Consider the following 14,003-nt stretch of genomic DNA (forward strand, 5'->3'; position numbering starts at 1 on the left):
GTGATTGAGTTGATTGGTAAAAGGTGACCAGGATTCAGGATAATGGCTCCCTGCAAAAACAAGGACACCTGAAACCTTAAAGGAACTCAACATGGTTAACGATTGGTTTCATATTACTGAAGCTGAAGGGTAATTCTCCAGGGAGATGTTTATGGTATGAGCTAAATACAGCACAATGACAATCCAATCAACCCTTGGGTACACACACACACACACACACACACACACACACACACACACACACACACACACACACACACACACACACACACACACACACACACACACACACACACACACACACACACACCGCACAAGGATGTGCTGACTGACCTCCTCAAGAGTTGACCCTGGAGTCCTTTGACCGCTGCATTTACACACACACACTTGTGTGTTCAAATGAGTTGCAGATTGTTTCCTAAAATCTACATAAGGAACAACGATCGATGTGAGGAGTCACTGTTCCAAAGTCTTATGCCTCCCTTACAAAATGTTCAGCTGTTAAGGTTTACTAGGTTTTCCTATGTTTTGTTTTGCAGTTTAGTTGTTTGTTGTTTCTAAGGCTGCACCTTCTTAGTCTATTAGTCGAGTCATTTGTGGTGTTAGTCAATTCATGAATTATATCCAAGAAGTGTATGATCACATCTCCAGTAATCATACCTTTTTTAAATATTGCTTTTTCATGATTTTTTTGTGGTGAACCTCGACTTAAAATTTCTTTACTCTTTCCTGTTTCAAAATATATCAAATAAATGTGTTCTTCACTGAGGAAATGCACTTGTTACAGCAGCTCAAGAGTAAAAAGACAGATTGCTGATGAACAAATTGATTGCATATTTCATTATATACATGCCTATATTTCTTTCTCCAAAAAACTGTATAAATATGTTTTTTGTTTTCAAGTAATAGGAAATATATATTAGAAATCCTTGTCGTGTTTGATAGGGACATGTGTAATTGTCTGTTTGACAAGTCTATTGTAAAGACCAGCAATATATTCAGAATATATTCATGTGAGTCTCGCAGATTATAATAAATAAATACATCTTCAGATACATATGAGCTTCTGCTGACCAGGGGGTTAAACATGGGGCCCTGAAACAGCAATTTGTCACATGAAGTGACATATTAACCCGCCCCTTTACACATATGCACACACCCGGACTCACACACACATAATGTCTCTGTGTACGTTCTGCTATTTAGTGGTTGAGTAAATGAACATGATATTTAAGTGACTGCTATTTCCTGAGAGCAGGCTTTTCTTTCCTCCTCCTCCTCCTGGCTTTTCACTAAATTTCCCCGGGGAGCTTCAGCCCCCTGGGTTTGGCTCAGTGTCAGAGTCCCGGCAGTCATGATACTTCATCAGGCTTTTGCACCATTATTGGCAAGAGCGCTCCATATCCTCTTAGCAGTTATAGCTTTTCAATTTTCCTTTGAAATGCTGAGCCCAGCAAAACATATGGCAATATCTTGGCTTTAAGTCGCGGATTGGACTGAAAGCCTGTAAAACGGCCCAGCATCCTGAACATGCAGCCACCGGCTACACACTGTTTGACCTTTGGGACTTTTAGAGCGGTGCCTCTGTGACCACTCTTAAAGACATTCATAATAGGCACAATTACAAGACGCTGTTGGAACAGTTTGACACAGTAATGTTATGATATGAGCTGTCCTATAAAGCATTATTCCACCACCAACCTCCACTTCCAAGGGTCTCTGGGGACCCATTTAACATGATGACAGTCAAACCTTCTTTGTCACCGTATCCCAGCACACGTACAAACACACTCTCCTGCAAGCTCAGGTACAAATTGCTCCCACTCCATCCACGGACAAAGGGAGGCTGTTGCAGGTTATCATCCCTCCCCACTCACACCACGCTTTCCTTCTTAAGACTTAAGTACTTTCCTGAAAATGCCCCCCAAAACATTTGGAGGCAGAGTGAGGCTTATTGAAAAGCAAAAATCATCACACCGAGAGCAAGGGAGAAAAATCTAATATGTTCACTAGCTATTGTATCATTTTCAACTCCTCTACAGACTATAGATTTTTGGACCATTCCATTACTAATTAATGCTTTTGGAGGGTCTGGGGATGTGGGGGTGCAGGAGGAGGGTCGACCCTCTTGAAACCTAATCTGGATCAATAGGGTTGACCTTGGGCTGGGCTCTTACAGGCAGACTGGACTGAAAAAGATGTTCTGAATGTTCACAATAGATGTGCAGGTTCTTTATTCATAAATGGAGCTAAAATGTAGTTCAGCTTAAAAAAGTAGTTTGATTTTTTTGGGATCATTCATCATCCCATCATTCATCATAAGGTGCACAAAACTGAACAATACCACTTACTGTACACATAAACACAGACATATGCTAAATATGAAGCTAGACTAAGAAGCTAAATCTAGCAGTTGGCTAGCATAACTAATTGGGAAAAGCTGGTTATCAACTACTAGCTTAGCTTACCTGTCAATTGCTAAAAACAGCTAGCCTGGCTATGTCCAAAATAAATATATATATATATATATATATATACCCTCCTAAGTACACATTTTCATATTTCTTGACCAGGTGCAGTCTGGAGTTTCGTCCCATGCTTTCCGCCTTGGCTCTCAGCTAAGCTAACTAGCTGCTAGCTAGCTTCATATTTACCACACTTTGATATCAAAGCAAATAAGCCTTTTTCGCTCTCATCCATTTCAAAATATTTCTTAAGCCCTTTCATTCTCAGTATGTAAGCTTTACTTGGTAATTGTTTGGAGCCTCAGACACTATTTCTGTATATTTAATTTTATGATATAACATAATTGACATGGTAACCCTTATCTTTGTGACAAACTGTGCTTGCATTTGGGGACAATTATGCGCAAATTAGCATAAAGCACCACATGAGTATATATCTCATGTTTTAAATGTTCCATTCAACATTAACATATATATGGGCTATGTCTGAACAAATATTCCTTTAGTTCAACAAAAAGTAATTTACAAAGATACAATGAATAAGTCTCAAAAACAGGGTTTAATCTGTTTTTTGAGCTGGTAAAGAAAAGGCCAGGATCACCATGACCCCAGAACAAGCATTAGTGTTTAAATATTTACTGAAATTATGTAATGAATCCTGTTTTCTTTTTTTAAGTGGTTCCTTTGGGATTCTTTTTGATAATATTAACTTGAAAATTGCAGGACAATTAAGAACTCAATATTGTGTCACAATACCTCAATAACATTACGCTCACAAACCCAGCAGCTTGTAATTGATGTATTTTATTGTGAGATGGGGAGTCATAAAAAATGAACAAAAAAAAAAGGAAAACAAACAAAAAACAATCACTATAAAAAAAGATGAGGGTGTTAAAGGGGGAAGGGAATATAAAAGTGGGCGTGGTCTTGACAATGACATATAAAGTAACAAATTGGCACAAATAAAAACATAAGAACAAACGTCAATATTATTTTGGCTTGGCAAAAAGGACAGTTTGTGTCGCTAAGGATAATCCTTCAATAAAACAGCCCACACTCATGCTATTAGACATACGATTAGTTTTCAAAAGTTCAGTAGCTTCATATTAGAGGGGGAAAGAAAATTAACATGACAATGGATGCACAGAGGTCACAGGTTCAAATTTTCAGGCTTGCAGGGTGCAATTTTTTTCCCAAGGAAAAACTTCATTTTATTTGTTCGAAAAACATACTTCAGTATGCTGGAGTCTCTTTTGTCTAGGCTTGTAGTTATTTGCCTTTGAATCTTTTTTTTCCATACTAAAATATATTATCGTATTAATACAAACTACAGTATTGTACACTACATAGTGTAATAAATAACCATAAAGAAATATAAAAAATAAGACACATAAATATAAAAGTTCTCTATGACTAAACAGACATACCCATCTCCTTTGGGTGGGGATAATACTGCCATTGCTGAAAACATACAGTACACACGCAACGAAACGGAACATAAAACATGTAAGAGACAAAAAATAATACTGACAGGTAAAAAGGTTGTTGAATTGAACTCCTGGGATTCTTATTTGCCTACATTTTGTTACCTGAAGAGACATCTGAGCATTTAATGGTGTGTTAAACAAGTGCACTGAATAAGCTTTGAAAAGGCAGGACACGGTTAATAATTAGAAATCATACTTCATAATCATCCATTTGAACAAATGTGCATTGTAATTCTTTTATCTGCTCATGAATTAAAGCAACTTCTCTAAAATCAGTTTGGCTAAACTCTACTCTCACAGGTTAGGTGGCATTATTGGTTGATTTAGGACCTAGCAATACCTGATCTTCTAAGCTTCAACAGCAATATTCAATGGCACTTTTGATATGCATGTTTGTCTTGTTTTAGTTTGATTATTTGCATATGGCTCGGGGTACGGGGTAGGCATAGTGAGGGTCAGACAATTTTCTACAACCCCTTTTTGCTCGCTCCAAACATTTAAAGCAATAGTTTGACATTTCAAGAAAATATGCTTATGTGCTTCCTACAGGAGAATTAGACGAGTAGATCAGTACCACTGAATGTGAAGCTATTGCCAGGTCATGATTAGCTTTATTTAGCGCAAATACTTAAAATAGGAGAAAATAGCTTGCCATGCTTTGTCTGGAAGTCACAAAGAGTCCAGCATGCATTACTGCAACTTGCTGGACTGGAGTGGGAAGCAGTAGATAGGTAGGAAGTAACTGGTAGCTTTAGCCATGTTAGATTTAGCATTAGCTTGCTGTTTCATTCTTTGATGTATAAGCACATCTAGATCCAGCATTGGAAGCGGGCTCCTGTTTATCCCTATGAAAGAAGCTTAGTAGTTAATGAAGCCCATAAAAAGTGACTTAGAAGTATAATCTTACCCAGCTCTTGCGTAACTATTTGTAAAGTAAAAAGTGCACTAGCATTATTAAAACCAACTCCCATAGCTAGACTTGGGCTCAATCACATGAGCAGAGCACAGAAAGTTTACAACTTTTAGGAACAAATTACAAACGTCCCTTTTCCCTATCTAAGTCTATAGGGGAAAATTGTTTGCTTTAAAGCACAGCAATATATTCCTTGTTTCCCCCTTGTTCAGTTCTTCATGCTGAGCTAAGCTAAGCGGCACCTGGCTGTAGCCATATAGTCATCAGAATGTGGTCTTTATCTTCTCATCTAACTCTCAACAAAAAAAGAAAATACCTTTATTATCCAGAATGTCAAACTATTACCTTTTTAAAAAACACTGATTTGTAAAATTAGACAATGAGTCTACAGTCTAAATGGAAGTACATGAGGGAAAAGGACCCCTCCCTCCACATTTTTCTTCTTAAGGCTCACAATCCAATTGAAAGAACATCACAAAGAAACAAAATGCTAACTTCTGCTAGCGTGATGGCGTGGTATATCTAGTGCGGTAATACTGAAGGGCTGACAACACAACTGCTTAATCCGTAGGTAAACCAAGCCACTTGTAGTGCACAGGATTATTCTTATTTTCCTTCCAACTTAATAAAATACTGACTTTTTTTTGATCATTGGCAATAAAAAGGTATAGAAATATCTCCCAACTGTACAGCTTTTAAAGGTTAAAATATGAGTGATAAAATTAGTAACACTGATAAAAAGAAATGACCCAAGGTGTTTTAGTAATAAAACATTATCTAAAACATGTCGGCTCTAGCTTCCAAAGTCTGTATAATGCATTTCCTTCGTTTGTTAAAATTTGTGTTCGTCTTCATCTTCTTCTTTACAAATTGATTTTTCTTACAGTGAGAGTTCGCTCTCCTGCGGAAAAGTCACTAGTATTTTTTCAGGCACACCTGGATTTTCTACACAGTAGTGAACTGAAACGGACTGTCAGAGTGACCAGACATCATCTCCTGCGTTCTTCCTCTGCACGGGGAGAGGAGGAATCTGATTGTGTCCCATGGAGGAGTGTGACTCCTCTTTTACTCAGCGTCTCCTCGATCCTCTGGCGTCTCCTTCTGCTCTTCAGAAACCGCCTCACTGTCTTTTTCTCCTCCACTCTCCTCTGTGACCTGCTCCTCTTCTTTCCCCTCTTCCGTCACCCCTTCTTCTGTATCCATCGCCTCCTCTTCCCGCATCTTGACTTCCTCCTCTTCCTGAATGCTGCTGAGCACCTCCTCCTGCCTTGTGTCTTCCTCCTCTTCTTCCTCAGCCACCTCCATCTCTGTCTTTTCCTCTTCTCCTCCTCCCTCCACTAATACTCTCTCCTCATTCCTCTCTTCCTCATCCTCATCCCCTCCTTCATCCCCTATCTGCACCACCTGGATGTCGTCCATGTCCACTGCACCGTCCTCCTCTTCCTCGCTGTCCTCGTCGTCTCTGGTGCTGCTCCCTCGCTCGTCCAAGTCTAACTGTGAGGGGGCGAGGAGCTGCTGCAGCCGGCTCAGCGCCTCCATCTCAGCCCGGGCCTCACTATCGTCCTCGGGGCTTTCGCGGCCTTCTCCTTGACCCTGCGTCTCCTTCTTGCAGTAGGAGTAGCGGTGGTTCATGTGCTGGGAGTAGGATCCCGAGTGTGAGAAGCGCTTGCCGCACTTGTCGCACTGGTAGGGTTTCTCCCCCGAGTGGAGCCGCATGTGTTCGATCAAGTGGTGTTTGTGTTTGAAGGCCTTGCTGCAGATGCCGCACTCGTGAGGTCGTTTCCCTGCAGAGAAGGAGAAAATAAATATGTATGAACATCTCTGTTTAAGAAGAAGTTGTTGAGTAAAAAGGCGCAGACACAGGAGGAAAACAATAAACCCTCCATTGCACTTTGAAATCCCCCCTACATAGTTGCGTGAAAGGTTGTGAGGCCCATACAAGTATCTATCATCAGAGTATCCAAGGAGAACATTTCAAAACAATACAACAAAATCACAACAATTGGGAAGGAAGCTTTATCCAGGCAGGGAACATCTAGTTTCACCTTGGATGAGGTCATTTGGAGCTGAAAACTATGGTTGCAAGCCAGGTATCAGAGTAATAAAGAAAAAAACTAAAACGCCTCTCAGGGCGCTGACCTCCACTTGGCCACGGAATCATCATCTTAGAGCTGCGCAAATCACTACCAGAGCCTCTTGCAACATTCGGTGCTTTACATGAGAAGCTGGCAGTGCAGAGGTGGGGAGTTGGCGGAAAGAAATTCTCAGACCTCTTCTGTGCATGTTGAGTAATACCTGCTGGAATGGAGGTGTCCACCCTTCTTTACAATGCAGCTCAAAAATCCCCCTTCACTCGCACTCTGACTCATCTTTGAAACAGTGAGTGGTGGTGAGATAAGTTCCGGTTCTGTTTTATTTCAAAACCAGAGTCCATCTATGATTTATGCCTGTGTTTGTACCTTTGACCTTTGATACATGATAGTTTGTAATTACCTGTGTGTTCATATTTGTGTCTCAGCAGCGAGCTGCTCTTCTGGAAGATCTTGTCGCACAAGTCACAGGCGTACATGCCGCTGTCCGTCTTCTTCATTTTCTTCCTCTGTGGGCCCGAGTCGGAGTCGTTCTGCTCCTCCACGGTGGACATGCCGTCAGACCCCGGGTCCAGCTTCTCCTCCTGGTGATTATAACAAACGCTCATGTATTGGATGTAATTCAAAATGACTCTGCTTGAGAATGAATGACTCACCAAAAGTAGCACTACTCGCAAACAACTTGTGTGAGTGCATTTCTCAGGAAATAATACCCCGTCATTTCCAACTCATAGCTCTCTGGAGGCATTTGGAAATGTAAAATCACTCTGTATTGTCAGCTTATTTGTGAGGAATCTTTCCCTTGGCCCGAAACATAACCGTGCTGTGCACTTAAGAGCACACCTACATTTTTCTCCTGTCCCTGGGCTGGTAAATCTCATCTACTGATGCAGCCAAAGAGGATGTGGGGCAATATTAAGGAGATGATATATACACAGCTCTTTTTTTTAACAAGGCAGGTCTATGCCAATCCACTTAACACGAAAGTATAATACAACAACAATAAATCAATGAGGCAGGCAGAGGTGTGCCGTTTAAACAGATTCCAGCAGATCAATAAGGGCTCTGCAGTAAAGTGCAGCCTCACGTCCTCTGGGTGACAGCCCAGGAAGATCACTCATACACTCAGAGATCTACATCCATCATTACAGGCCCATTAGGTGTTCACACAATGCAGGACTATTAAGGGCTATCATTTTTACAAAGAGCTGAATTCTGACATTTCTATATATGACTTATTGATTGCATTTGGGATGGATCCACACTATCTATCATGTACTTGTGGTTTCAAACAATAAGAATTAATGATCAGGATAGAAGAGTTTGACTGATTGCTCCAAAAAGAGATAAGCCGATTTGATTCAAATCCACTTGCTTCTCAAAATGGCCGCCGGATTAGACCTTGAATCCTGTCCTGCACTTTTATAAAATCAATTGTTCCCTAAGTTTCAGACTTGTTTGCTGACCTGAGGACCTCCAACAACTATTGTCTGCTCCGAACCAATGAAACTAAAGGAACAAAAATAACATGTCATCTCATATTTACAGTACTGTAGGCTGAGGATTACAGACAGTGGGAGTTCAAATAATTGTCTGACATTTTGGGAATTGCTTGTAAGCTTTCTTGGCACCAGTTAGATAAGAAGATTTATACTGCTCTCAGTAAATATAGAGCAATAGTTAGTCACAAAACGACCCCACAAGCACTTCCTTATTTGACTAATTAACACATTATATCTTGTTTGGGGTCTGATTTCCTGGTAACACACAAATAAAACAGCAATGTGTTATTTGCCTTTCAATGTTCATTATAATTTCAGTGAGCTTTAAAAGTGCTGGTTTTGTTAATTTTAGAAAGAGCCTTGCTAGCTGCTTCCGTATTTCCAGTCTTTATGCTAAGCTAATTAGCTGCTGACTGCAGCTTAATATTAAGCATACGAATGAGAGTAGTATTTTTTCATTTAACTTTCGTCAATAAAGACAAATAACCCAAATTCCCGGAATGTATCAATATATTTCTAACAAAGACAGGGATGCTAAATGATAACGCACCTTTATTCCGTTGAGGTGGAGAGTCTCGTGCGTCTGGGTCCCAGCAGGGCTGTTTGCTGTAGTGGTATAGGTGTAAGCCAGCTGGGGGATCAGGATAGTCTGTTTGTTGTTAGTGGAAAGCGCCCTTAGGCATTGCATTGTGGTCACAATGTTGAGGGGTTTGGCACTTTGCTGGCTGGCGTACAGTGCGATGGGGCTGAGGCCCATGGCTGAGAATGGCGATGCCTCCTTCTTTGTGCAAGTTAAGTTCAGGGGTTCATCCACATTGGTAGAGCGGAGGGAAGGGGAGGAGTTAACGCAGGCTTTAGCCACTGCTCTCTCTGCTTCCTCTCTGGCGGACTTTGGCAGTGACAGGTCTAGGGGTCCCTCAGTGCTCTGGGAAGGCTGGGCTGGGACAGGACCGCCAGCTGTCAGGTTTAGTGGTGAGGGAGAGGCCGGCGAGCTGTGGGCACCGTTGAACTCCGCTGGAGTGGCTTCTGTAGGGCTGTCCTGGGTGACAGAGGGGCACTTGTCCTTCCCTTGGACCAGAGACACCACACTGTTAACTTCACAGGTGTCCTCTTCCTCTGAGGGAGGTGTTGGAGCACCCAGTGATATCTGACCCTCCTGCATTTTGTCAAACCACTTCTTTACCACATGAGTTGGCAGACTGACTGAGTCAGAGATCTTGGCCAGCTCATCCTTGGTGGGCTCTGCTTTTAATGCAACAGCCTTGAGCAGGGACAAGAGGTTCTTGGGCTGGTTACAGAGCCCTCCCTCTGACAGCAAGGCAGCAACAGCAGATTCAGACTTATCCAGACCATTCAGCCTGAGGCCATCCTTGCAGTGCTTGAGGGCATGGAGTGATTCCAGCCCACCGGGACAGTTATCACACAGGAGACAGGTTTTAGTGGTCTTTTCCTCTTTTTCTTTAGTCTCATTGAGCCTGGAGCCTTTGATGGTTAGATCCTCTGGGAGTTTCTGGGATTTGAAGGTGTCAGTGGCAGCCTGGCCTGGTGAGGTGGCCTCAGGCTCTTTCTTCATGCTATAGGCAGTGAGCTGGCCCTGGTTTGGGTCCAAACTGTAGTTTATAATGATTTTTGCATTCCCGTCCTGACCCACAATAGGCAGACTGATGGCTGAGATGAGTTGCTGCTGTGAAGGATGGAGCATTCCAGTGGTTAATCCCGAGTTCATCTGCAACTGACCTTTGGCATTGCTTTCCAGAACCTGGCGAATGACGTTTCCATCCACCGCCACTTTGAGAGCATTCTGCAGGTCTGCCAGGTTGATGCTGATGGGAGACATCAGCCCCACAGTGGGGAGGACCACAGCCTGCACTGTGCCCTGCAGAGGAGATGCAGCACCTCCGTTGAAAACTCCGCCGTTCATACCCGCCATAGCTGCGGATGTCATCAATGTGGGCTTGTACTCGTAGTCTACAGGCTCAGTCTTGATCTGATTGAGTGGCAGCTGCTCCTGCAGTGGCTTGCTGTGCTCCAGCTTCTCCCTCATCTGAGTGCGGAGGACTGAAGGTGACGTGGGCAGCACTGGAGATGGAGCCTGGGTCTGGGTTTTGGCGTTCCCCAAGCGAGCTCTGCCGTTTACTGAGATGACGCTGATGCACTTCTTACTGCTGATGTGGGAGCTGTACGAGCCTGAGTGAGAGAAGCGCTTCTTGCAGTTGGAGCACTCATAGGGTTTCTCTCCTGAATAAAAACCACAATGTGCATAGTAGAGAGAGAAAGAATGGGGGTGGGGGGAGGACAGAAGCGGATTTCCATTAGTAAATGAAGCTAAATGAGCAAGCTAGGCTATGAGCGGCACAGTAGGAAAAACCTCTAATGCTTTTCAACGATGCTTAAACGCTGATGTAATGGCACCATTGGGAAATGCCCTTCTCTAATTGCTGTCCCATAATGCCAAAAGACACAGAATTATGGCACTAAAGGAAGCGTGTACAATGGATTGAACCACAATGAAGGATATCTAAACACAGGGAATTGCTAAATCATCAATAGGAAATATTAATATTGGAAATATCTGTGGCCGGCAGACAATCTTGGCATTAACAGTGGGCCTTCAGACACACACACACACACACACACACACACACACACACACACACACACACACACACACACACACACACACACACACACACACACACACACACACACACAGAGAATGCAGCCATGATGGTCCACTCACCGCTGTGGATGCGTAGGTGCTCCTTCAGGTGGTGCTTGTATTTAAATGCTTTGCCACATTCAGTGCACTTGAATTTACGATTGCCTCCCGACTGTGTGATGTGTCTCTGCCGGGCAAAAGGAGAGGGGATATTCAGGACGATAGCACAACCTTTGAACTGCTTTTAATTCATGTCACAATGTCATTAATCAATGAGGGGCAAAAGTTCATGTGTATTTGTGAGCCTCTAAAGAAACAGGACTAAGCTTCCACTTTGGTTTGCATAATTTAGAATCAATTTGTCAATGGATAATTACTACAGCAGGACAGAAGAATTAGCAACTGAAAGCAACACTAGTAACCCAACTGCACTGACCATTTAAGAAGAGTGATACATCAAAATATTAGAAAATTAGCAGGGAATATCTTTCATTCAAAATGTACAAACGCAGTGGTTTCTCAGTACCTGGTTTTAGTTAATATTGCTAACATTTAGCATGCTAATGAGTATACTTCATTTTCAGAGTACTACAATATGTAGTTTAGTCCGGAAAGAGGATTCACAGAAATCATTAATCTCAATTCAGTACCTAAGTCCGGGAAAAAAAATCTAACCGGTGGAGGTGTATTATCAGTATCCAGTCTCGACCGGTTTGTCAGTCAGTTTTTACCTGATCCCGTCCACCCTTGTGGACCGTCATATGCCTCTCCAGCTGAGCGCGGTATGCGAAGCTGTAGCTGCACTCGGGGCAGTTGAAGCTCTCTTCGGTCTTCTCGTGCCGGTACTTGATGTGCTCCTTCAGGGAGCTGTAACGCTTGTAGCCACGCGCGCAGTACGGGCAGGTGAGCAGCTGAGAGAAGGAATCAGGAGTTCCTGGGTGAAAAAAAAAGTGTTGTAATGATATGTGTGAGAGTGAAGGGGGGGAAGGAAAAGTGGGGGTTAGAACACATGGTCAATAGGGAGGGCTCTTTGATGTTACACAAGGCCTGCCACAGTCACACTCCTCTGCTAGTTCACCAATCACCGAGAGATCCTCCCCCTCAGGTAAACAGCTCCCAGGTAACCAAATGGACAAATTAGTGATCCATAGTAACACATTCCTTTCCGTATGCTGGGTTGCCAATGAAGGACTGCAATTAAATTGTGCTTTTGTACTGTAATTATAGCTTTTACACGCCTGAAATTCCATCCAATTTGATTGCCTATTGTGCGTTTGAAGCGTGTCAAAAACACCCACTCATGTAAGGAACGGTGCGCTCGGTAAATAACAGCCGCCTGCGGAAATCCAACCTGGTGAACAGAGGGTCTCAGATGCCTGGCTCCCACACAGGTGAAGCATTATTCCGTTAACAGGTGATGTATTAAGTTCCCCTGCGGGACAGGTGAGGGCCTCGGGATGGGAACGCACACACATTATCGGCCAGGTAGCCGTGAGTCAGCTTCGCACAGACGTGACAAATTTACTCAGGTGTTGCTGTTTCCCTCCCTCAGGCCCCCCCTCCTCCCCCCCCTCTGTGGTAGCAGGTAAAAGCCAAAAGCCCAGGAGCAATAAAGGCCCCAGTGTGCTGCACTTAACAAATAGCCGTGTGTGTAATGATGTCGGAGAGTGGCGTTAATGGGGTGGAGTTAACACCTAAGGTGAGACGGGGAACAGGTAAAGCCACCCCCAGGGGGGCCGTAATTACTGGGTAGGAGCAGCCATAGTGTGATAGCTCAGTGACTGTGATCTCTCAGGTGGAAATAGTAGTGTGTGTGTGTCAGTGTCTGTGTAATTTAGGGACACAACACCTTGCTTTTGTGCTCTAGATCCATTTAAAGCAATCCCTGCACAAGGCACATGATAACATGTCTGGAAAAGGATGTGTAAACAACAATGTTAGTTTGAATTTGCTTGTGTGGCGTACCATTTTCGTCATGGACGCTGGCGTCAGGGGTGCCTTGGCGTTGAGGCTCGTCCTCTGGGGCCTCTGGGTAAATGACGGCCGTGTCTCCTTGCTGGAGCATCTCCTCCATTAGTGCGTCCGTGCTCCCATCATCCTCAGCGTCCGACACACAATCCTCCTTCACTGTGAAGGGTGAAACAGACACTGATTAAAGTCGTGCTTGCAAAAACGTATCATCGATTACCGCGTTATTTGAACATGTTTTCCCATCGATGCGCGCTCTACATATGAAACCCTAACCTCTGAACATGAAATGTGATAATCCAATAATGTCAGAGTGAGTGTCAATATAGCTGAAACGGATCTTGCAGTCCAAGCCCTTGATCATGACATGTACACAAGCCTGGGATGAGGCATGCGGCGCCGGGGGAAAAAAACCAAACATCCTGAATACTGTTATTCACAATAGGATGAGAAAGGTAATTAGCATCAAAGGCCACGGGCTACTGTACGTGCATCCAGCTCTTTGTAAGAACTGAATGGCAAGCCTCTATTCACAGTGTTAGGTAAGGTACTTGTTGTGATCGAGACTGATAATGAGATGATGAATCTTGTCCTGTTGTATTGCAGCAGATAGATGTTCGGCTGGAACGGATGCATGCACACTTGTGAACACACACACACTCTCTACGCTCCGCTCTCTGGAGAGGCTTGGCCTTCAGACTGTGCTTAATATCGCAGCAAATGAGCGCCTGCACGTGGGAGCGCGTTATTCCTCCACATCACATGAGCTAGCTAGTCTAACGAGCACTAATTACCAGGCTGCAGCTTATAGGAAGTGTAACCTGAGGATGGAGTTATGGATGCAGGAAAGCTTCCTTCCCTCTTTCCGTCCCTGCTTGCTTCCTGAAGTTGATACCGGAACTGAGTAAAGTGTGTCTGC

At 43.4% G+C, this 14,003-nt stretch overlaps 1 protein-coding gene across 1 annotated transcript in view; it reads right to left on the reverse strand.

Annotated features, from left to right (window-relative positions):
* Nucleotides 1–3,249: 3,249 nt before the first annotated feature.
* zeb1b (zinc finger E-box binding homeobox 1b) overlaps nucleotides 3,250–14,003 on the reverse strand; it is a 45,690-nt gene continuing 34,936 nt past the window's right edge. The window contains exons 3-8 of the mRNA XM_063912657.1: nucleotides 13,082–13,243; nucleotides 11,848–12,050; nucleotides 11,198–11,303; nucleotides 9,008–10,695; nucleotides 7,359–7,539; nucleotides 3,250–6,649 (exon numbers count right to left, since the gene is read on the reverse strand). Of these exons, the coding sequence (XP_063768727.1) occupies nucleotides 5,931–6,649; nucleotides 7,359–7,539; nucleotides 9,008–10,695; nucleotides 11,198–11,303; nucleotides 11,848–12,050; nucleotides 13,082–13,243 (3,059 nt within the window). The 3' untranslated portion in view covers nucleotides 3,250–5,930. The remainder of the gene's footprint in view (nucleotides 6,650–7,358; nucleotides 7,540–9,007; nucleotides 10,696–11,197; nucleotides 11,304–11,847; nucleotides 12,051–13,081; nucleotides 13,244–14,003) is intronic.

This window comes from Eleginops maclovinus, chromosome 21 (genome assembly GCF_036324505.1).
Source record: "Eleginops maclovinus isolate JMC-PN-2008 ecotype Puerto Natales chromosome 21, JC_Emac_rtc_rv5, whole genome shotgun sequence".
NCBI classification, from domain to species: domain Eukaryota; kingdom Metazoa; phylum Chordata; class Actinopteri; order Perciformes; family Eleginopidae; genus Eleginops; species Eleginops maclovinus.